Source organism: Melanotaenia boesemani, chromosome 15 (genome assembly GCF_017639745.1).
Source record: "Melanotaenia boesemani isolate fMelBoe1 chromosome 15, fMelBoe1.pri, whole genome shotgun sequence".
In the NCBI taxonomy this organism is placed as follows: domain Eukaryota; kingdom Metazoa; phylum Chordata; class Actinopteri; order Atheriniformes; family Melanotaeniidae; genus Melanotaenia; species Melanotaenia boesemani.
The window spans coordinates 5,276,625-5,301,832 of NC_055696.1; the positions used below are offsets into that span (position 1 = coordinate 5,276,625).

Sequence of the window (25,208 nt, forward strand, 5' to 3'; positions counted from 1 at the left end):
TATTTCAGATGAGGCCGGAGGCAAAATTTGCACTTGTTCTACAAGAATGTGACACATTATTCTCTCTGACTTCTACTCAAGACCAGTGTAACCTAGAAATCATTGAAGATATGTCTTCTACATTTCAGTGCAGACTTATTTTCCCTATCTTTTCCTATCTCTGTTTCCAGTCTGCCTTCCAGTATCTTTCAGATGAGACACACATACAGACACTTGCAGGCTCACAGTTCTATGTGTGGCACGTATTTCCCCTGGCTGATTACCCAGAAAGGGAAGGTAAGCAGGAAAGTGTGGTATTGCTGGAGTAATTCACCCTGCCCATAGCTTGTTTTGCTTACTGTTATATAGTGGCAAAGCATGATTCAGTATATTGTATTGGGGCTGCATTATACAAAAAGAATGCAATGCATTGTTTAGTCTCTGAAACTGCTGCCATTTCACATCTTAGTGTTGTTTTCAAATGTATTTAAAAAAAAAAAAAAAATATGTACAAGCACTTTTGTGATTTTTTTTTTTTTTTTTTTTAGAAAAGCACAACTCACACATTTATATCCTATCAGCTGAATCAGTTAGTGACATTACCTTGGTTTTGCGTTAATTACTGTGTGGTCTATCATCTGTTTAAGCTGAATTTAAACACAGCATTTCGATACATTGGAAAATGCAATTACTTTAGTACAGTTGAAGCAACATGTATACATTTAAAACACCAAGTAAAAGCCTCATGAAGGAAATGCAGCATTTCAGTCAGGCTTAGATCATGTGATGTTTGTGACAAGGAAATGAACACTGGAAGGCTGTGTTACAAGTAATGGATGTGTGGTTCTTTGATCCAGCCTTGAGGGCATGGCTGGATCAAACATAGTCACAGCGATGACAGGAGCACATTTTAAGGAATAAGCTTTCATAGGTTTAAGTCTTTTTATTTTATTTATTTATTTTTTTTTAACTTGGAACCCTCTGCTTTAAAAGCACATAACATGAGCAAAAAAAAAAAAAAAAAAATGTACACAGTATACTTGTTTGCCATGACGCCCCTCACATCATCTTTCTTTCCTCCCACGTCCTTCCATAAATACTGGGTCTCTGAGCTCCATACTACAGTGTCTAGATCATGCTTTCAACATTCAGGTGACTGTCACAGGAAGTTGGACTTGAATGCAGACACCTGTGGGTGAAAACATTTCACCCTCATAGTCCTCAACTTTGAGGAGGGACACACAGAGCATACCGACAGACAGGCAGGACAACAACTGGTAGTTGTTGCAGACATATACAGTATATATATATCAAACAGACAAAGAAATTGTGCAGACAGTGTCACTGACAGGTATATAACAAGAAGACTGGCCAAACTGCTAAAGCAGAAAGGTATCACAGCCTGGCAGTGAGCTGCCCTCTACAAAAACTGGGACTAATTGATGATGACGAGCACCCTGGTAGACAGGTGATAAGGTCATGTGAGCTGCAGCGGGGGCAGAAGAAGAATGACAAATAAAGACAAGAAAAAGGGAGGAGGTTGTGTCTGAATATGTCTGTCTGATGTTGAATAGAAAGAGAGGAAGATGACACAAAACTCCTGCTGCAGTGGATGTCATCCTGTCTGTGTTTGTGTGTCTGTGTTTCTATGTGGGTTTAAAAGTGAGATAACCAATGACAGATGAATATATGCATACAGTATTTATGTATTTTTGTTACTGAAATATAATAAAATATGCAATAGAAGAGTAGGTTTACTCAATTTTGATGCAACAATAAGCTTACTGTCATTTACAGGTTGTGTTTTGAATAGAATAAAACACTAAATGCCACACAAGGCCTTCCTGAATGTTAGCTACGCACATGCTGTCTTGCTTTGTTTTCCATTAGAAAACAATGGCAAGGATTCCAGAGCTCTCTGATTGTTTTGTGCTGCAGCATTGCATTTAAATACTATGTGCTTTTAATTTCATTTTGTTTAGGGATGGGTGAGCACAAAGACCCAACTGGCAACTTCCCCTGGAAGACAGTAATTGAATTACAGCATCCTAACGTATTCTTCATGCATCCTGAAACAATTTGGGATATTCTTCACAGAAAAATGTCCATCTAAAACGTTTATATAAACTTAAAAAAATAAAACAAGTAAAAAGGTTGTGTTTAAATTAAGTTTTAGACTACAGATTTTTGTGTTTGCAGCCTTGGAGTTTCTCATCGTAGTGACTATTTTCTGCTAAATTTGGATGTTGTGAACAAGCATTACATGTTGCCATATGTGCATCAGGCATAAGTGAATATTCATAAGAAAAAAAATAAGCAAGGTAAGCTGTCAGCATGACAATTCTAATTATCTCAAGTCAGGCTGAACTGTACTTACTTTTCCTGTAGTACTTTCTTACATTATGGGTTTACTTTTTTAGTAATTACTGCATGTTGCTGGACATTAAAGACAAAGAACGTTCAGCACTGTTCCAGACTAGGGGCATAGCTAATCTTATTAAGAAAGAGAGATGGAAACATTTTCTTTAAATATTCATACCAGTGGTCTGTAGAATTATTTATCAGTTGCAGATTAGCTATAATATAGACATAGCAAAGTTCATATGTCCCCCTTGACAATTCATTCTACAATCCCATGTGCTGTATTTAGGGTTTCTGTAGTTGATTTTCTGACTCACTTTCTTCACATCCTCCTTTAAATCGAAGTTTGTCCCTGACCTTCCTTTTGGAACTGCTGCTATATATCTCCAGCAGCCAAATCTGTGAACATCCATAACAGACAGGCAGGCATCTTTTTTTGATATTTAGCTTGCTGACAGAAATAGTCAACATCACAACACCAGAGGCAACACTACAAACTAGCACATCTCATCCAAAAACCCAGATGCACTGAATTTCAGCAGTACCTTTGAAAAAAGAAAAAGAAAAAAAAAAAAGACTTGCTTCAGAAATGTTTAGGATGAGGAAAAGTAAAGCTAAGTGTGTGCAACATTAAGTTATACACTTGTTTCTTGTGACTTAACTGCAATAGACTAGAAATGTAGTTACTATATTTTTGCATGTTAAATAATCACCTCACTGTGTAAATATAGCAGTCTGTTGTCTAACACTCTTAAACTCCACCCATTTGTGTCTTCATCGTTGTATCTGCTCATTGCTATTAAAAACTGCACTAAGCAGGAGGAAACAGGAGCCAGAAATTTTCACATAGCATCTGCAGTCATCCTTTGAAGTAGGCTATCATGCCAGGATGGAGAAAGTGTGTGTTACCTTGAGTTACAGTAGACGGAGATGGATGTCAGCTTTGCAATCTGGCTCTGCACCGTATAAAAGATGGCACAGCTCAATAATCAAGGTTTATGCAGAAACACTGGATGCATACATCACCTGCTGTACTCAGCACAATTACAATTTCTTGGCACCCTCCCCCTAGCCCCTCTGATGGTGTCTGTTTCTTGCACATTTTTTTTAAAGATTGCCACATTCCACAACATCTTAATTATTTAAAAGGCTGATCAGCTGTCAGAACTTGGACTGATGCCATTTTTTCCAATTCCTTGTGGTTTAAGTCAAAACATACTTAGTGTACATGATGTTCATTAAAATGCATAATTCTGGCTTTACACTTGTTGACCAGTTGAGTGCCTCACTTGTTGGTGGGTTTCAAGTAGTTAACGAGAAACTATTAAAATTTTATCTAGCTAAAAGTCTGAATCGATGGATTCATGAAGTAAAGTTGAAACACCCTTCGTGTATATTCGGCAGCTCAAGCGCACATCTGGCAGGAGGCTGCTTATTATGGGCCTTCAGTGAAAAGTGTAAATTGACTTGTAAGGAACAATATATCTAATTGATGCAGAAGTTAAAAATGACTGAGATTTAAAATGAGTGTGGAATTAGATCCCTTCTTCTTCTGCAAAGAGAATTGATACTTTATGATAAATTTGGGTTTCTTATCAATTTGGATTCTTTATTGTATTTATTTGTATAATGTATTTAGTGTTTATATGTGATAGTGTTGGCCTTTTGGAAAGGACATAACCCCAGTAGCAAGCAAGATTTTGCTTTTTTTAACAGAGAGTAAAAATAAGCAGTACTTACCTCCAATTTGCATCGTCTACAAAATAAAGTGAAGAAGTCATAATCAATTCCAACTCACATATTCAACATAAATTAACTCAATCCTCAGAAAAAAAACAACAACTAGAGAGATGAGAAATTCTTTGCAGGTAACATTTAAAGGCTTCTTTCTGCACAAGAAGCATATATTTAAGATACTTATAATACATTTTTAGAGGAATGATTGACATGGCAAGGGCAAAGGAGATGGATGGAATGCAAATGACTTCAATTAGCAGGCTTGTCTTAATAAGTAAGCCATACATTCAAGTAGGACACGAGGATTGATTTAATTTACGCCTCATTCTTGGACCGAATGATCAGTGTTGGCCCTTTGAGGTTACTTGGCCGGAAGTCTTGATGAAGAATTGGCAGGTGTGGATAATGGGTGAAAAACAATTGCTGAATGGAGTGATTCAAATATTCACTGTGTACAGCACTATTAATGAGCAGGTAAACTTCTCTCCTAAGATCCCTTTGTGTTCAGTTGCTTTAACTACAAAGACTTAAATTAGTAAGTGTCTGCACATCGTCCTCCACAGAAGCAGGAGGTGTCTTTTACACAGACAAGATATTATTAAAGTTGGAAGATGTGCCAATGAAGTGTGCTAACAAGGCGTGACACTTGTTACCTCCAGTTTGCTTGTTGTTTTAACAGATTTCACTGGCATCATTCAGCAGGACTGATGCAACTCGACAAGGTGATTAACATTTCAACAGCTGGATAAAGTATTTCTCCAACCAAGATAAATGTCTTAGCACTGTGTCTTATGATCCTCAAGCATACAAAGCATCATGAGTCTTAGTTAAATAATTACTCATTGTATCCATCTGAGCTTTCAGCCATGCACAGCAAATATTTAATATAACAGTATTAGGACTTTTTATAAGTACTGTTTTTATTATGCCAGCATTAATATGGTCATAATGTGTTGGATACTTTTAATAATGCAAAAATCTAGTGAGGGCGTGTGAAGCTGTAACTAAAGTCTCTTCTGAATGGCAACTGTAACTGAACTTTCTGTGCAGCTAGTCCTGCCAACCATGAGCTCCCTTGATGTCATCAAAAAGCCCAGCAAGCCTGACTTGCTCTTTGATGTAGAAGGAAAATAATTAAAGTAATGCAAGTGGTCTATACATGTACTAAAAAGTGATGGTCTTTCCCTATCCATCAAGTCTGGTGAAATGTCTGATGAAAAATCAGTGGTTCACAATGATCTGCTCTCATTTTTCCTAGGGCTCATGCGCTGTCAGTGAGAGGCGCACGGTCAGATTCTGTCTTTTATGTAAAAAATAAAATAAAATGAAATAACTCCTTTAGGTAAAGCTGTGTGGAGGCTCAGCTCCCTGATGGCATTGCCTGTAGCTAAGATATTATATCACCACACAAGCCAGCCTCCTTACCTTCTGCCAGGCAGATTAGTGCTTTTATCAATAAGCAGCTTAGCACCAAAGTGTCCCTCAATAATATGCCATGGTATTTTTTCTTTTTTTTTTCTTCCCCCCCCCCACTGCTTTAACTCCTGGGCTTCTTTTTTGCTCTTACATATTCTAAACCCCCTCCTAAAGCGCCCAAAATTCTCCACTTTCCATAACTCTTACTTAGACAAACAGCAAGACATAATGTATTATTCTCTTCAGGTCACATTAGGAACCTAGACAGGACCCAGGGGGGCCAGAAAGCAGCATCCCCATCAGACATACTAACCCATTAGAAGCCTGAAGCGCACCATAAAACCCATTAAGATCCATTAGGGTAGTGCTCTTGCCCACAGACACCTTTAAGGCCAGTCAGCCACAAAGGTGCCCAGTTACACATGGTATAAAACTCATTTGATTTGTCATTAAAACACCATGCGTTCCTTAGAAAACATTCAGTGTCAGATATGATTACAGGAATTGCATTGCTTCAAGTGACAAGTATATTTGATTTGCTATGCTGCATAGTTGATGTTTACCATCCTTGAACTCACCGATGTTTGGTGGCAGCTGCCCTGTACAGTTACATCTTCCTTTTTCTAGTTTAAAAACTAGTGCACGATGCACAGTATCATAACAAATGTGAACTAACATAGGCGTTATTGGGCATAAACAGATCCCAGCTGAGATTCCTCTAAGGCTTTTCTAACTGCTTGAACGTGTTTTCTAGCTAATGGGAGCTCTTTCACTCTCCTTCGATTGAAACAGTTGTATACAGCTGGGAGGTTTCTGCATACTGCCTCTCATGTGATTAGTGTGCCGCTTATTATGTTTGATGAGCCTGACCCAAATCTTCCAGAGCCAGACACATTTTTCATAGCGACGTTTAAATTCTAAATCCTAAATCAAGTCAAAGGTGAATCACTATGACTTGGCCACATGCTGCTATTTTTGGTTCTTGTCTTGTGGGAAACAGGTCTGCTGTGACAAAGACTTGAAACGTCTTTGTCTTTTTGGAGGCTTTTATGACATTTAATGATTTTAACATTAACTGCAGATGTGTGCGTGCTTAGAAGCGTAACATCTGCCTGTCAGAACACGTTTGCCACATTCAACATTGCCTAATGAATAGTTTTAATTAGCATTTTAGAAATGATTCTTATTGTGACCTACCACGTAGAGTTATCATTTATTTTACATATTTTTTGCTTTGTTTCTAACTTCAGCAACAGCAAGTGACAAACCCAAATTAGTTCTAATGAGCACATTTTTTTTAATCTTATGTGCTGTGCATCTGCAGTTTAATTGAAGACATAATAATACTTTGACACGTGAAGCAAAAAAAGAGCTGGTTATTGCCGTTCTCTTGCTTTAAATTCTCACCGCATGACTGCAGCCTTTTATGAGGTTTGCTGGGGGGATATTTAGATTACCAACTGGGAAAGGCTGCCAACAGCCTTGAGTCCATCTCAGAAGACCCAGGTTTGCTACACATCATTCGAGTGTATCTAAATTTCAACACGATCTAAACTACAGTAGTTTCTTTATTTTGTATAGCCAGCCCTGTGGCGACATTTTAGCCATATGGATTTAGTGTTTTTTTTTTCAAATTGCATCTTTGTGGGAAGGGGGTGACTTGAGACTGCAACCAACCATTTATTTATTTATTTATTTGCCAGGTTTTGCATTTAATTTTTTTCATGAATGACGGGCTGTTTATTAGTCAAAGAAAAACATACTCCATCCACTGCAAATTGACATATTCAAGTTGTTTTTGACAGCAGACCAACACAAACACTAATGGAAACTAAAATAAGAATAAAAAAAAAAAGCTAATTCAACTAGTTATTCTTTTTTTCAAGTTGGTTGGTTATTCTCTGGGCTCCTGTAGAAATCTGCCATGCACAGTGGGAGTCAATAAATACCCAGTGACAAATTTATCCCCAGAGCCAATGAGGTTTATTCCAACTTTGGCTGATATGCTGAGAAACTTTCATTATCTTACTCTTAAAAGTGACATTTTTTTTTTTACTTTTTTTCCAATTTACAACTTTGTCTGTTTCAGTGACAGCTGCAGTGAAATGACGTCATTATGTATGTTGTTACTTTTATTACATCCTTTGTTGGTTTAGAGTTTTCTGATAAGATGCCTAAAAAAGACAATGATGACGTGATCCAAACCCCATTGTGTTTGACCTGGAAATTTAGCACATTAAAGAATGGCTATGTAAAAAAGGTCTTGATGGGCTTGATTTTTATTCCAGCATCTCATCCATGAGAATGAGTAATTTGGTGTTATCAAGAAGATTTTTTAAAAGCATTATGAGTTAGTGAATGGGGGAATGACTACAGTAAAGTGAGCATTGTGATTAGAAACCTTGCAAGGGAGAACAGCAAGGGAAAGAGCAGAAACTTGTCAAAAAGAAATAATCTCATTAATTTTGATGTGCTTGACATTTTACATATGAATCAAAAAGATTACATCCATTTTTTTTTCAAAGCTCCCATTTAATTAATGGAACAGTAAAGAATTTCATTAACATTTCTGACACTGAATGGCAGTTCTGATAATGTTAAGCTTTCTTTTCTATAGAGGGCATTTTAACAAATCCAACATGCCTATAAGAGGTAATACAGCAATTACATTAAGCTAATTTTCCATCCTTCAACAACTGTTGGTGTTTCTAGTCTCCTGGAGTACCTTACAAACTTTTAAAATTGTATTAACATCATATTTGCATAAGTTTAGACAAACCTTGAACCTTGCACTGATATCTGTGGTCATATTCTCTTTAACAAACCAGAAATTCATAATAAGAAAGTTTTTAAACTTTTTTAACAAATAATGGAAATATATAAGAAAATAATAAAGCTTAAGTACAGCAACACATGTATTTATATGTAAAACAGAGCATACTAGACTAGATCCTCATGAAAAGAATCACCTTCTTTCCTATTATTCAGTAACTAGTTGAATCACATCTCACAGTAAGGTGCAGTAATTGCAGACTTACCTACACACCCCTAACAGATCAGGTTAATTACACTTGGTGAAGGATGCTTACACACATTACCCACGGGGGACTGAACATGCAATATGATTGCCAACCACACCAGGCTTTCCGAGCCAAAGAAAGTGTTTTCTAACCTCCAACTGAGAGATTTTTACTGAGGAAGCACCGCCACGGTACTCATTACAGGGCCCAGGTTGGGGTAGACACTCAGCCAATAAAAGTTTGTTGAATTCTGCCTGTGATGCATCCAAGAGTGCTATATCAGCACGCTGCCTTCACTTCATTGTAGGAGGTCCATATAGAGAAGAAAGAGAGGCCATGGTCATGCTGAGCTATAAGCGGCTGTTCTGTATTCGTCTTATATTGAGTCTAAATCAAAGATTTGTTCTCTGCATGGAAAGTACGTTTTGTAAAAGACCACAGTTGAATGGATATGTCTCATGACTTGTAAATTTTGGTCTGAAAAAAATGCTAATGTCATTTAGACATGCCTGTGGATAGAGGATTTTACTTGAGGCTATAGGTTGCAACTGTTACTGGGGCAAACATTTGATTAAGCTCAGTGAGCATGTCCACACAGACAGGCAACATTGTGTGCCTGCAGTGTGCACTGTAGCATGGCTGCATCCTCATCTCCAGTGAGGGCAGGTGCTGGCAGAAGTTGGAGGATAGATGGTGATGGACGGTTGGCTTAGGAAGGGAAAAGATCTGGGGCTGGGTTGTGGGCCAGATCTCGTCCTTGCAGTTATGAAGGAGAAACAAACTGATCTGACAGTGACAAATGAACCATCTCTTGTTCCCCAACTGCCAGTTTTATGCCTCTCAGACTCCTTTCTCACCCTCCGTCTCTTCCACATTCCTCCACATTCCTTATTTTATCTATTTTTTCCTTGAGTATCCTCAAGTTTTATCTTATTCAGTCACACCGACCAAGCTCTTTCTCAGCCTGAAATTCTCCTATCCCATATTTGTACTTTTGTTTTATTCTGTTTGTGATTCTGGCTTGCTTCTTCACCCCCCCCCCCCCCCCCCCCCCCCCCCCCACTATCTCCCCTATTCTTCTTGCTCTTCTACTTTAGAAGTGTTGGAGATTTTTGTATCCAAAGAGGTCCCACCACATTCTATTACAAAGTAATCTAAGTGGATTTATTTAGTCCATTTAACTGATAGATTGATTCTAAAACACCATAATTACTTCCCTGGTTCTACTTCATGTCAGCATTGTGCCTAACATGGCATTTAAATACTAAAAATTGCTGCACTTGTATCAATTTTTTTTTATTGCATTTGAGTAGAATTGTCATAGCTGGGTGCTATTAAACAGGAGACACTGAAGTAGCATGAAGGATGAAGGCATAGCTCAGCAGTGATTATTGTTGAGGTTTAATGACTGTCCTGCTCGTGTAATAGACCTTCTGCAGTGTTGAAATGAGATGCCAAGCAGAGAAGACAATTAATTGCCTGGCTTCCTTTTGTTCCCGCCCTCCTCTCCTGTGTATTGGACCGAAACCTGATAATATACAGGCTTAGGGCCACCCTAATACCTTAAGACACTCGTCTGACTATCTTCTCTTTATTGTGGGTTCATTGTGTGGGTTAAACTTCATAGAAAGAAAGACCTGATATTTTGGTGCTCTGCAGGGGCTGTTTTCGCTGATGACAAAAAGACACAATGCCCAGTCTTTTTTATTTTCAGAAATAGTTTTTTCTTATATTTTACTTTTATAGAACTTGTCTATTTGATATACATATTGATAAAAAGGTTCAATTTAAACAAAGCAAAGCCGGTTTATTTGTATAGCACATTTCATGTACAAGACAACTCAACATTAAAGAGGGTTGCAGAGGAAGTATTAAAAAGTACATTAAAACAAACTTTAAAAAAATAAAAGAAATTTAATAAGCAGCTAAAATATAATAAGACAGATAAAATGCAAGAAATAAAAGTTAGGGTGTAAGGAATTGATAATGTGTTGATAAAAGGCAGCACCAAAACTTTTTTAACCTTTTTAAATTTTAAATGCAAATAACAGGATATGATAAGATGCCAGGGCATTACAATAATACCTTAATTTGTTTCTGTCTCTGCAGCTTTTCTCTTCAGTACTTAACATAAATACCTGTCTACATATTTGCTTATGAGATATGAGACAATATAAATGTATCGTGCATCTGTGTCCTTCCTTATGGAATTTTAAGAAATGTACAAGGACAAACATTATTATATTTGTACCCAGTCAAATTTCATAAGAAGTCCAATTTCATTTAAAAAACATTTTCTGTTTAGCAGCTTTTGTATGACATGGACCATAAATGAGTACAGTATGTAAGCTGAAACCATGCAGATTTTTATAACACTAATACTGTTATCAGGAAGACCTGATATGTGTTAACACCTATCCCTTACCATTCATGGGTGAGAGTGAAGTAGTAGTAAGGCTTTGGGAGTGGGATGGAAAAGAAGAAAAATGCAACGCCTACAGAAAACATTGTGCAGGACTAGTCTGGTTCATGACTTATAATAAGAACATTATGGTATAGGAAACATTATGAAAACATAGAAAAACATCTGATAACTTTAAATATTGATGTGGTGATGAATAAAACCTTATGTCTATTTAGGGAGCAAGTGTTGGAACTGTATCATTTTATGGGATTCATGGTGAAACTGCAGTGCAGCTGATTAATATCTGTCTTAAGATATGGCTGCCATCAAACTTGGTTAATCCTGATAGCTTTCCCCTCAAATATATAAACTGAAAAAAAAAACACCAAAAGCATTAATAACATGCACTATTTTATTAAATCTTAATAGATTTTATCTAAGGTATAATAGCACAAAACCACATGTTTCAAGATGTAAAGTACTGCAGTGGCTCTCCAGCCAATCAGGAGGTGAAGTAATATGCATGACTCGGAAAACGATCAGTATTGAAACATCGGGACCCCCTCACTGTGATGAAAGACAACACAATTATAAGTTTAACATAGATGCAAGCTTTAAAACATTTTCTACATGGCTGTGCCCAAAATCAATGTAATTTACTGCTGCATCTCACCCCAGAGACACCTTAAACATCTGTCTTTGTGTCTGTGCTCAAAGACATTTTTATCATGATTAGTCTTGTACAAAGCAAGACCAGTTTCATTCTGAGCAGCAGCTACAAAATGCTGCAACTATACACAAATGGTGGCGAATATCTTCTGTGGAAAAAAAAGGCACAGTGCACACTGTTGTTTATGAGCATTAAAAATGCATTGGTGTTCTAAATCATTATAATGCAAATTCTGAGTCTGTTAAGCAGCAGTACACTGCACACATTAGATGGGTGCAAATCCATCAAGCAGAGCTAAAAAATACAGTGTTCTGAATGTAATTGGAATAACAAATAATAGGCTTTGTTATTTAATATATGGTCAATATGGCACAGATTGGACTGAGTAAATAAAATAGCAAAATGTGCATGTTTGCCACACCTTTTCCTTTAAACAGCCACAGTATGTAGCATGATTAGGAGAACAGGTCTCCATGGGTAATGGAAAGTGTGATGAATAATACAACCTTAAGTAAGTGCTGCCAATCAATTAGAGGTAAAGATTAACAGCAAACAAGGCAGCTCATTATGTTGTTATAACATTTCCATTTTTTCTGTTCACTTTTTTGCATATATTACTTAAAGAAATCCAGCAAACAGCATTGATTTTTAAATCTGATTTCTGTCTCCGCCTGCTTTCTTCTAAGTGTCAGTACAAACAAAGCTCTCAGAGTGAAGACTAAAGCATTGCAGTGTGGAATTTCAGCTCTCAACATAATGACTCTCTGAGGCAGCAGCAGCTCATACAGGGAAGGATTGTTTCTGGTTGGCAGTCATATGAAATGTCATCAGGAATTTGACAAGATATGAAGAAGCAATCCCCTCTGAGAGCTCCACTGAACCGCACATTTTCTTATATTGTTCTCTTGTTATAATCAAGCCCTTACGGGTGACCCATGTCATTGTGTGATAAAACTAATTATTTGCCACAAGAATTATTGCAGGCTCTGCTGTCTCGGGGTCAGAATAACTGGCAGCCTTCTTATATTATTAAACTGATTATTTTGTGTCATTGGCCGAGAATGTACACACTGTTGTTGATATCACAAAGCAGCTTACTCACTTGTTTTTTTTTTTCTTTCTTTTATTTATGAGTCCTACATTGTCATTTTAAGATATCATCAAATCCTTTTTTGTGCATTTATTCAATTCTGTGGTGCACAGAAGCAAATAGAAAAGGGAAAAAATGCAATAATATGTTTCCAGAAGCATTTGCTTAAACTTATAAGAAACCTGTTATTCTAACATATGAAAAAAAGCAGCATGCAACATTCTTTCACTAACTGTGGGAAGACTCTTTTGGTAACACATCTGTTCATTTATTTATTTGCAGCTATCATGGGTTTTGCAGACATCTGGCTCATTTTTGGATGTGGGTCTTTCTAGAGCACTCCCTCAGGCACTTGTCCATTTTTTATTTCTGACTTTTTTGCTGCTATACCAAAATCCTTCAATGCAATTAGGGTAGCTAGGAACCAAAATAATGAAATGCTCCTTTTTCATGTCAATTTAGAGTCTTGCACATGGTTTCAGTGTATACTTGCTATTAGAGAAAGAAAAAGAAAAAACATCTCCTGTATCACAAAAAAATAAAGTATTAAATGTTATTTTATATATTTAAATCCATCCATTGCTTGTTTATCAAAAACTAATAATCAAAAGATTGCAATTTCTTAAACTTTAACGTATAATTATCATCTAGTATCATGTCCTTCATAACCTACTACTTAAGAAAGACCTACATATGTACTGTATACCCCAAAGGTTTGGTAAGGCTGTAGATCTGCTGAGGCTTGAACATTGGACTCCAGCTGTTGAGAAGTTTGGTGGCACAGCTGGAGCAGGTTTGCATCTAAGGCCTCTTTTGCTTACTGTAGCACACTGATGTTTCCATGAATGCACATTTGAAGCTCTGGGGCACCCTACAGTAGGACAATGGTCTAGCTTCCACTTCAATTCAGATAATATGAATCTGCTGCAGCTGTACTCATTGTTGCATACAAAAGGACACTTTTGATTGTCCTCATAGAAATATACTCCTATATATTCCAATGGAGACTATATCTGTTAAAGGGTTAATTTAGGAAGAAGCCTGCTGCTGTTTGTTTTTTTTTTTTTTACTTAAGAACTCATGTAAAATGCATTCACAACCACAAAAGGCATTCTACATTACCAGAAATTCAAGTTCAGTGAAGAAGAAGGAGAAAGGAATTCTAACACAAAAGAAATGGTCTTTACTTTGCTGCCGTCCAAGCCATTTATGAGACAAAAAAAACTAAAGATTTACCAAATTCTTATTTGAATATGACTTTAAGTACCTATAGATTTCATTTTCAATCTAAAGAAGGCTTTCTGAAAGGAACAAATTCTGAAAAAGTGTCAACTGCATGAAGACTTTACACCTTATTCTTAAAATGTCATGTATCAAGCATCACATCATTAGTGAGAGGGTTAATTTTTTTGTAAATTCTCGTCTAAATTTGACCTATGTCATCCCTTTGGCTCTCCAGCGTAGTGAGATATGTGTGAAGTACACAATTTGTGAAGCAGATGTAAACAAATAACCTTCCAACTGCAGCTACACAACCATTATTTAATTGCACAAAGACAATATGCAAAAGTACAGTAGTTATAATGAAAACTTAGATATCACCAACTATTTGTTGGATACATTTTACTAGCTCCAGGAAAGCAGGCACTGCCACCCTTCTCAAGACTTAAATGTGAATCTACCACCCAAATATTTTACTTTTGAGCTGGTAACTGGAGAGAAAAAAAAAAAAACAAGCCTGTGGTTACTGGATTTGCACAGATGATACAAACTCACTGCAGCACATTTGTTATCTGACAGGAACTGCATAGATCCCCTCACACTCTTGTGCTTCCTTTGAGTATTTGCACCTTAACTGGGTAGCACACAGTCTGCAGAGATGGATAAGCTCAAATACAACATAACAGAATCCTGAACATTTCAGAGCAGCCCTACGTATTTGTAAAAAAAAAAATAAAAAATAAAAAAAAAAAAAATATATATATATATATATATATATATATATATATATATATGTGCATTTAATAGTGATTCTGCATGGGCTGGATAAGCAACAGTATTAAATCAATGTGCTGCAAGTGTGTGATAAGCCTTACGTTTGACTGCAGCCCTCCATAAAGTAAATGACGTTGATCCTGTGTTCTCTGTGTATGTAATGCTGCGATATTGTCCCTAACTCTGCTGAAATTTCTTTAAGCTGATGGATTATTGTTTGTAGCAGAGTGCTCAGTTTCTCATATCATGGCTGTGGGCTTTACTGAGAGGGGACTTAGCTGCACTTGAAACAGTACAACAAGGTAAGACAGAACCCGTTGTAAGTCATCAAGGATGATTTAGGTTATAATTTCTATCTCTCTCTTTTAATATGTAATACTTTTGTTTCTAGCTAAGTAAAATTTAAAAATCAAATGTATATGATGTTAGACTGTGATGATCAGCCTTTTTTGGTTTATGGTTCTAGATAAAATAAGTGTGTAGTTTCAGCTCAGTATGTTTTTTTTTCATACAGCTTGGTTTGTATTTGATTCTAACAATTTGCAATTAGCTTGATTCCATGATTTTGTGGATATATCTCTCCAGCTGGAAGCTTGTTTGTGTCTTTCAGCTTGTCTGCCTCACTGTCGGAAACAGCCATTGACTCAGAAACAATTACCCTTATGACTTGAAAATAATTCAATTAATTTCCTTCATTTCCTAAGTAATAATGCATAACCAAGTTCATTTTCCTCACTCCTATAAAAGACATAAGGTTTTCACAGGAGACTAGCATTGCCTCTGGCTTCTGTTTTCCTGCTTTCCTGGAAACATAGTTCCTTAATCTTCTTCAATCATTTGAAATGATTCATGAGTTTGCAGTGAGACCTCACTTTGTTTATCAAAATGTCTGGTGAAGAGTAAGACAGCAAAGTAAGTGCACTCCATATCATCATGTGTGTGTCTTTTTTCTTGCTTCTATCCCTTTTAAGTGGTTTTCTCCTGCCAGTCACAATAATGATGATTGAATAGGTTGGGAAAGAGAATGCGCCTGGCTTGTTCAGTTTAAATTTGACACGTTTTAAATAACACTCCACAGCCCCATTGCAGACATCGTAACACCTTTAATCTATATCTTGATGATATTTTCTGTTATGTTAAGAGACCCACACTGATCAAATATTTTTAAAGAGCTGATTAAAATGATGGATTCAGGGTGACAGCATTTGATGTAAGGTAAAAATATTTCATCAGCTTAGCCTTTTCCCTCCCTGAAAATCAGCCTTTTCCTCTTATCAAAGTGGTCCTTTGGTATGTCATGTCCTGCAGGATCAAATCAGAGGTTACATGATGTTGCTGTGATGCCGGGCAGTTTTGGCCATAAATGTTCTCTCATTGTAAGAATCCAGGAAAATTGGCTTGCCTTGGGCAGTTCATTTCAGCACTGTTATCAAAACTTAAAGGAGTTTGCCTTTTTCTCTGATGTTGAAGGCTTCCTGTAAAGATTAAACAGTTTAGGTTACAGCAGAAAGCCAGAGCTTAAGGAGATCTCACAGAAACATTTGGCCACTATGTCCTGGTGTTACTTTATTTAAACACACATGATCTAGCCAAGGTTTGTGTGTGTGTATGTGTGTGTGTGTGTGATTGTGGTGACAGGACCTATGGGGCTATAGAAATATGAGAAATCTAGTTTTGATTTTCATATAGTTAATTATTAATTATTCAGACGAGTGCATTGATATAGCAACCAAAGTGTTTTTTATGGTGTATAAAATGTCAAAATGATGAAAGCTTATTTATAATGTATTGCATAACACATTCTGTTTGCTTCTACGTAAACACATGATGTAAACCTGCAACACTCAAGAAGACTGCTACATGCAGGAACCAAAATTTATGAGGTTTTCTCAATATAATTAGCATTTAGTTACATTACTATTGTATAACTGACATCAGCATTCTATCACGTTAAACAATGTCAAGCTTCACCAACCATTGGTTGTACACTTACGATTTACAAATCAAATGACAAACGTTTTGGAGACCAGTTTCTGGGAGAAATAGATATGCAGTAATCCAACTAAGTTCTTTTTTTTTCTCCTGGTACCAAATAACTGATCTTTCATGTCTTGTCTAAGTGCTTCTTGAATTAAACATGTTTTAGACAAAACCAATTGCATGTACTTAAATTTTAAGTACTAGTCATACAGGTGCATCTAGAATGCCACATTTTAACTATAATTTGGGAATTTTACATCTTTTAAAACAAATGTAGATGCAGCGGTGCCTAGATAATGGTGTTAAGGGTGATGTTAAAGAGATAGTCTAGTGTGACATGGGCCACCCTAGAACCTGACTGGTCCCCCAGGTGTCACCCCAAGTATTGTTCAGTGAAAGCTGACCTTTACCTGAGTAAATATCAGATACCCAAGTGCAAATAAATGCAGCATGTAATGTGCTTGTATATTGTTCTCGATATTGTTATACATCCCTGCATATACATATATATATATATATATATATATATATATATATATATATATATATATATATATATATATAGGATCATCTTTAAACAGCTGTTAATTAAGATGTATATATAAAAATATTAAATATTAAACATAACTTATTTATCTCTGAATGGTTCCAGAGATAAATAAGAAGAAGACAACGGTTTTATAGTTTTTTTTTTTAGAAGAATGAGTAATGCTTAACTGAAAATATTAGATTTTAAATGTGATTTTTATTTGTAATTATAAAGGCATTAAAACACATTATTTAAACTAAAGATGTGACTTTTCTCATATGATGTTTCCTTGAAACCTCATATTTTAGTATATACCTTTTCAACAGTTCTTTCCTTTACACATTACTTTTAAGACATATTCTTTTAGAATCTGTGGACAGTTTCTCTAATAAACCAATTTTGCTTATCTTATCCGTCATCCTCTGGTAAAGGAGAGAATTGAAACTACTAATTACAACAGCACAAAAGGAAGAACTGTATTTCTTCCTATTTCACAAAAGCTGCCTATACACGAAGTGAGTAATAAATAACTGCATAACTTTCTGAACTTTCTGTGTCAAAGTGCACATAGCTTAGACATCTGAACTATATATTTTATGCACAAACGACAGAAAGAAAGGAGAGAAGCACATGAAAATTCAAGTTTCCCTTTATTTTCCTTTGTGTGTTCCTCTGCAGAACAAAAAGGGGTTAGGGTAAAGGTTTGGAAAAAGTCCAGAATGAGATTGGAGTTAGCAACTCACCTGGGGATGGGGTCAGGTCAAAGGCAGAAACAGAAGGCAGGAAGCAGTGTGTGGGATTGTTAAGTAGGAGCATGTGAGAATGTTGCCGTAGCGTTTAAAATGGATGGGGTTGCTAGGATACAAGGGAAAAGATCAGATGTGCTTGGAGAGCACATGCAATTTGTCAACTAGATGTGGCCATGGAAGAAAATAGAGGCAAAGATTAGTACTTGTTCTAAAAGAAAAATATCAAACATTAGCAATGTTATGATTACAAAACCCACTGTGAAATGAGGGTCTTACTACCCTAAAACATGGACAGCATATTGTAAAGCAAGGCAAATGTCATCATCCTCACATGCAACACAGGAAAAACTACATTGCAAACTTACCAAATGCAGGCTACACTTGTTGATTCATGTTGCTCTTTTCCAGTATGAGTGTAATATCTAAGTTCTTATGGGCGTGTTGACATAAACAAAATAGGTTGCATTGACTCTGAAGAGGCAAGTCTGACATAGCAAAACATTCTGCCAAGTGTCAAAAGGAGAAATCACTACACACAACCTTATCAGCTCTGTGTATGCATAATTTAAAGAGGAGATGTTCAGTAATTGGCAAGGTTTAAATATCTTGAGCTATGGTAATTGAATAGTCTCCCCACTAATGGAAATGTGTCAGACATGCTCTTACACCCAGCAGACCGCAGACAGTGAGTGACGGAGCACCAGGGTAAAAAAGTGAAGGATGGAAAGCAAAGTAAAGGAAACACTTTCTTATATTTGCTTGGCTGTTTAGAGGAAGATGCCATGATGAAAAGAGTGGATGGGTCATGTTGTTCTTCTACCACTGAGCTATGTGAAGTTTTTCCATTTCTTTCCTCTAATATTTATCTGATAATATACTCACTGTTGGCTCCAGGGCTACCTGAGTCCTATTGGTTTTGTTCTCATCATAACCCCCCTGGCTATTTAGTTAAATCTGACTGGAAACTCCGGAAAAGCATTATGTTCTCTCAGCTGGGAATTATCTACCCAAAACAAAAACTCCTTTTTAGATAAACGTATTGCAGCCAACCTGTCATTCATTTTTATCTGGATTACACTTATATCAATCTAAATGTCAGGCTATGTTTTTGGGACCACAAAACTATATTAACAGAGGCAAATAAACTAATTCTCTTTAACTGGAACCCAAATCGATGCCCTCATTCTCTTTATTCTTAAAGCATTACATTATTTACTTTACTAACATGTTGAGAGTTGGAGAACAACTTCCTGTAGAGGACTGCTACATCAGAGCTTCTATCCACCAATCACAATAGTCATATTAAATGAAAGATATATAACTTGGAAGATGAAACTTAAAAATTCCCTTCTCTAGTCTCTTGGTCTTTAAGCAATATATAACCCAGCCATCTTATTGCTCCTTTGTTTTTCTATGAAAATTAAACCTGCCTTGTCAAATCTCACTGTGTAATAAAGAAGTAAACACCAGGTCAGGATTTGTGATGGCAGAAAATACATTTATGCAACACACGCCAGCAAAAGAGCCCTCTTTAAATTCCACTTTTACCAGCATAGCATGAGGAAATAGGCCATAATGCATTATTTTGGAGGGTTATTAACTCCACCCTGCTACAAGCCAGTAGCTTATCTTGTGATATTTACTGTGGCAGAGAGGTGTATCAGAAAGCTTCAATACTTCATTTCACATTCTAAAGCCTGTTGCGGTGACATGCAGTCTTGCGGGAAAATGTCAGAGAGGACTATGCTTAATCAAGGCAAGCAACCTTCATCATTTATACTTTAGGATCCATTGGATTCATGATAAACCTTAAGTTGAAATAGCAAGATTTAGCAGTGACAGCTAAACTATGATACAACTATGCAGGAACCAATTATACCACAAAATGGGATTAGGATGTAAAGTGCAGATCTGCATGTGTTTTCTCATAGATCAAAGCTACACTGAGTCAGAAAATGGCTTTTTGTGGGTGTGCATTGAGCTTCTCTGCTGTCATTTTGTACAGCTTTTAGTAATTGCCAAGTTCAATACATCTTGTTCTTTATAAATCAAATTAACACATTGATCAGCTAGGAAGCTATCTAGTAACAACACAAAGTGGGGCAATGGAAATGGTCTCATCAGTCTTTTAAAGTCTGCTGTGCTTGCTCTTTTTTATATATAATTTATGCAAATGCAATTTTGGTTCAATATAACCCTTTTGTTCTTGTAGATCTCATTGGTTGAGTTGCAGTTTAACCATGGGCATCTGCACTGATAACTTTTTTTACACACATGTTTACAAAAAAATCTCATTTTACCGCTGTGTAGGACACAACTAATAAACAGCTAAGCAGCCATTACACAAATCTTGTGTACTTTCAAAGAGGCAATAACCCACTTCCCTTTCCTTTCCCTTTGAATTGTATTTGTTTGCTAAGTATGAGCAATTTGTTAAACAATTTGTCTTTGGTGAGGTGAAAGGCAGATTGTCAGCAACGTCAGCTGTCAGACAGCAGGAGTTGCTTCAGAACCAATGTTAAGAAGACTGTTCAGCTATTCCTGTTGTGATTGACTGGCAATGCCAGCAGCTTAGCAACCATCAGCAGCTGCAGAAATAGCCCCACATGGGGTTAAAGCTGTTTGTTTTATGGTTTGATTTTTGTGGGTCAGAATGCAGAAGAACATTACTTAGAAAGGAATATTTAACAGTCTGCCAAAAACTGAATATCTGGGGACACATAGTGTTGAAACCAGGACATATTCATCTATTTCCAAGATGGGTCTGGAAACCTACTGTGTCACTGAAACTGAAGACAGAGGGCATATTTCAAATGTTCTAGCATTCCCAGCTGTGATTGAATATTGCATGATTTTTAGCATTTAGGTCAATTAAATGAAAGGGCATTCCCCATTTGATCACCAAGAGAACAGAGTGATGTAGTCAGGGGCCAAAAAATGATCTTGTTGTAGGACAAAAGGAAGCATTATTGCATTAGTACTGCCAGATATACGGTTTCATTCACTCTTTGAACTGTCAGTTGCATCATCCTGGAGAATAATAGGCCAACTGTTTAATCAGACTTGGTTCCCAGTGCATGTAATGAAATCCGTCAGTATTTGTATCTAAAAACAAGCTAGATTTTGACTAATGGTATCTAAATCATTACTTGAATGAACAGCATAATATAGACTACACTATATCTGAGGGATGCTCCATAGTAATATTTAGACCATTTATCAGGAAGTTGACAAATAATTGTGCTTGACACTATTAAAGAAATGAGAAAGTGGCTGTAGATGGAACGCATGAGAGAGATGGATTTGATGGTGGCTGGGAATAACAGCCTGACACGAAAGAAATTAATCCTCAATATCCACTGCTCCCAGTGCACCTCCACAATTGCAGGCTCAGGCTGTCTGGTCCATTCATGAATCACTAGGCCTAGGAGACGCACAGGAGAAAACCACCAGCTCTCATAAATAAAGCAGGAGCCTACTACTGTAGTGCCAATGAGTCATCCAGGTCTGCTTTCATTCACTTTCGAAAAGGGGAACAGCACAGCAAACTGCTCCCAACCTTTTTGAAAACACGGCTACATTTACTCCAAAACTTAACCTTCCCATCACTGCTTCCATAAGCCTAGGAGCAGCATTAGGCACCATCACAGTGTGGAAACATGCTGTAGTTATTTGGACATCTAAGAAGATTTGATTCAGAACACCCACTTTACTTGTTTTGATTAAGGGTATGCATGCAGTCTTAGACAGATGATACAATTGGTGGTTATCATGCACAGAACTTCTTTTTTTTTCTTTTAACATATATAGTACATTTCTTTCTGCCCAGCTCACCAGAGATGCTTCTCATCAAAATGTCACTAAAATGCCACCGGGGAAATAGAGCTTTTTTTTTTTCCTTATATGCCTCTAATGTCTGAAGGAAGAAAACACCGCTGAGTTCCTAGAGTGGTTATTCATTATCTCAGTCAAATAACATGGTTATGATGATCCACGGTATTTGGATTTTGATGACAGTAAATCAGTTCAGATTCAGTACAAGAAGAATATAGTTTGTCAGTTTAGCTGAAGCTTTCTGTAATTAGCAAATATGTCGTGGTATGCTGCACTGTAGCAGTTGTTGCAAAGTATGGAAGCACAAAATGCTGTTCTTTTAAGCATTTTAAAGCATCTTTAAACCTATGCTAAACAGCTGGTGTGGTCAGGGGATCTGTAAGAAACAGAAAAAAAAATACCAAAAAACAAAACAAGCCTCTGAATAGTAAGCCCATAAAATCTAATTACTCATATGTTTCCAGGACATTAAACATGACAACTTTCATTGATACTGCAATTGGAAACTTAGTATCCTAAATGTATAGATTTATGCATTAACTTATAATATTGCAAGGTGTAACATCCAGGATTTCCAGCTCAAATCTGCATGATCAATATTTGTAACTTACTATAAAAAATATAGAAACATAACATAAATACAATAATGCATTAACTAACAGAACAGATTCTCTGAGGCTCAAGCCTACTTTCTTTCAGTTTGAAACTCTTTTACATTTTTAACTTACTGTTTTTTATTTACATTTTTGTATTGCAAAATCAAATATTCATTTTTTTTATTGCACTACATTTACATTAATTTTTAAAACACATCTAAGGTGAAGTTGCAAACTAGATCATGTAAATGCTACTTTAGTGTGACGACACTCTGGTTAGTGATTTTTTTTCTGTGATTCAGTCAAATGCATAAATGTATAAACATGTCATGTTAGCTCATGTATAATGTTTTCCCATCTACTTTAATTATTTAATTCCCCAATGACAATCTCCATGATATGAACATTAAGGAATGGTGTCCCTGCATATACTATAAAAGAACAGCATCCAGCACGTGTCTTATGTTTCAACTTGTTGAGAGTCATACTATACTTTACCTCCTGCTGTTTAGCCAAAACCAGATAAATTAATGTTCTCAGCAAGTGGATACAGACAATTAGTCCACAGATTAGCTCCTCGTGTATTCTGGGGACAATAAAATAATCTCTATCCAAGTCACTTTGAAGCCTATAAAACTCCAAATGTCAGATCCATATCCATTAATCATATCTGTTTCAACCTTGAATGGTTTATTTCCAGCAAAACAGAGCTGGGAATTGAGAAACAACTACACACCCCAAGAAAACCCTCTTCATGAACAGAGTCACTAAATATTTCAAACTCACCTATCAGCATGTTATGTTTCTCTCCACAGACACAACTAAAGAGTTTGACACAGCATCACAATAAAGATCATATTTCCTCCTCATCTGATTATGTCTCAGGGACATATTGGATACTGTTAGTTCCAGCAATAATAATTTACCAAGAACCAGAGGAGTACAATCCATGCCCTCACCCATTAGACTCCTGTAATCTCCTGAAGTTTATTCAGAAACTTTTGGAAATGGCCAGCAGATGTTGATCAGTATTGACATTTAAGGCTGTTGCTGAATGTAATAAGGGAGTGCTTGCAGCATGCAGGCTTTGACTAAGCTTATTGATTGATGTGACACACTAACATATTTTACCAAGTCTGTCTTTTGTGTTGAGGGTTGAAATTAAAAACATTCTTACACATTGATACATCAAAAAGTGTCAAAGAGCTGAGCCAAAGTCTGGAAAATTCAGGACTCCTTGTTGACTTGTCCCGAGTTGCTCTTTGGATCTCACGATCCGGTGCTATTATTTAGAGTTACTGAAGTGTAGCCATGTCTCTGTTAGTGAGAGGTTAGTTTGTGACTCTACAGTGTGGAAGCCTCGATTCCGTCAGTATGCTGATGGACAGGGTCAAACACCATGATCTGTATTTATCAGCGGGATGCTGCCCCAGTGCTGTAAATGTGATTTTAAAGCCTCTTTATCCTCTTTTTGAGGATTTGCAGTATAGCGGATCACATGTGAGTCTCCCTGTACTTAAGCTACACTATCAGCAGCTCAGTAGGCTATCCATAACACACACACAACCTCTTTTCATTTTGTTTCCGCATTTATTGAGGAGCTATGCACATTGGATATCGTTCAAATTCATGAAGCAATCTGCTAAGTGCCTTAATGTTACAACTTTAAGCCAATGAAAGCATTGTGGAAAAATCTCCAGGCCGAATCTGTCTTTGTACCCAAGACGCTCATTTATAAATCACTTGTTCAGTCAAAAAGAAAAAGAAGAAAAAAAAAGATTAGATAACATTTTAAAGATAACAGCATGTCAGAGTTTGTATTAGAATAAATAAAGCATTTCAGAAATTGTACGAGTCCCATAGAGTCTTTGAATCAGATGGAGACAAGAGGGAACAGTATGTTTATTTATCTGAGGGTGAAAGCATCACAAAAGCTGACAGTTTGTCAATAGCATTTAGAAAGACAGACTATTCCTAATGCTTCCTTTGTGGTTGAGGTTCAGTACAGGATATGCAAAGAGCCCTGTTTACTAATTTATGCCCATATCTCTAAAATCCAGTTCAAATCAATATCCTGCTGAACCCACCATAAAATCAAATGGAAATTGTATGCAGGGTTGCACTGCAAAGATGCAGGTCTCTTATGGTAATTACACAGCACTTTATGCTAAAGATATACTAATGAATGTCCATTTTATTAGACCGTGATCCAGTAAGCCACCTGCTCTCTTCATTCAGTGAGGATTCATTGATGTTAGCGAATGACCAGCCAAAAAATAAATAAATGAATAAAACCTACTTGAATTGTAAAGCTTAGATTTAAATGTATTTGATGCCCTCTTTGTTCTGATGGTGATCTGGGGCAACATTTTATTTACATGAACCGATGCAGGTACAAAAGTAGATCTTGGATATCTGTAGATATAAATACCTACTCATGTCAGCAGTAATACAGAAATCATATAAAATAAAGAATTTGGTGGTCAGGGCTTGCTGTGATTATTGTTTCATCTACCAAGCTTCTTAAGCTCCACAGCAGTGTCATCTCATTGTAAAGATGGCTTTCTAACATGACATTATACAAGCTTACAAAAAGCAAAGGTAATATGTAAGTGAATCTATTTTGGCAGCATGTTCTGTAACCACCCAAACAGACTTCATAGGGAATAAATAACGTGGGGAAGCTGGAGGGGGAAGCAGCCAGTGAGGAATCATGGGCTGTCAGAACCGTGTCTGTCTAAGCTTCAGGAATCCAGGAAGCTAATGCTGTTTGATGTATTAACCATGATGGAGGGGGCAGTGTCTGCGTGTTCATGCGCAGTCCTGTAAAGATTTGGCTATATTGTGT

General features: G+C 36.7%; 1 protein-coding gene across 3 annotated transcripts in view; it reads left to right on the forward strand.

Moving 5' to 3' along the window:
* pcdh1a (protocadherin 1a) overlaps positions 1 to 25,208 on the forward strand; it is an 80,594-nt gene that overhangs the window by 17,872 nt on the left and 37,514 nt on the right. Inside the window, exon 4 of one of the 3 annotated variants that reach the window (XM_042009220.1) lies at positions 14,875 to 14,953. The exons of the other annotated variants lie outside the window; for them this stretch is intronic. Coding sequence (XP_041865154.1) covers positions 14,875 to 14,895 — 21 coding nt within the window. The 3' untranslated portion in view covers positions 14,896 to 14,953. Of the gene's footprint in view, positions 1 to 14,874; positions 14,954 to 25,208 lie in introns of those variants that run through there. 3 annotated transcript variants of the gene reach the window in all.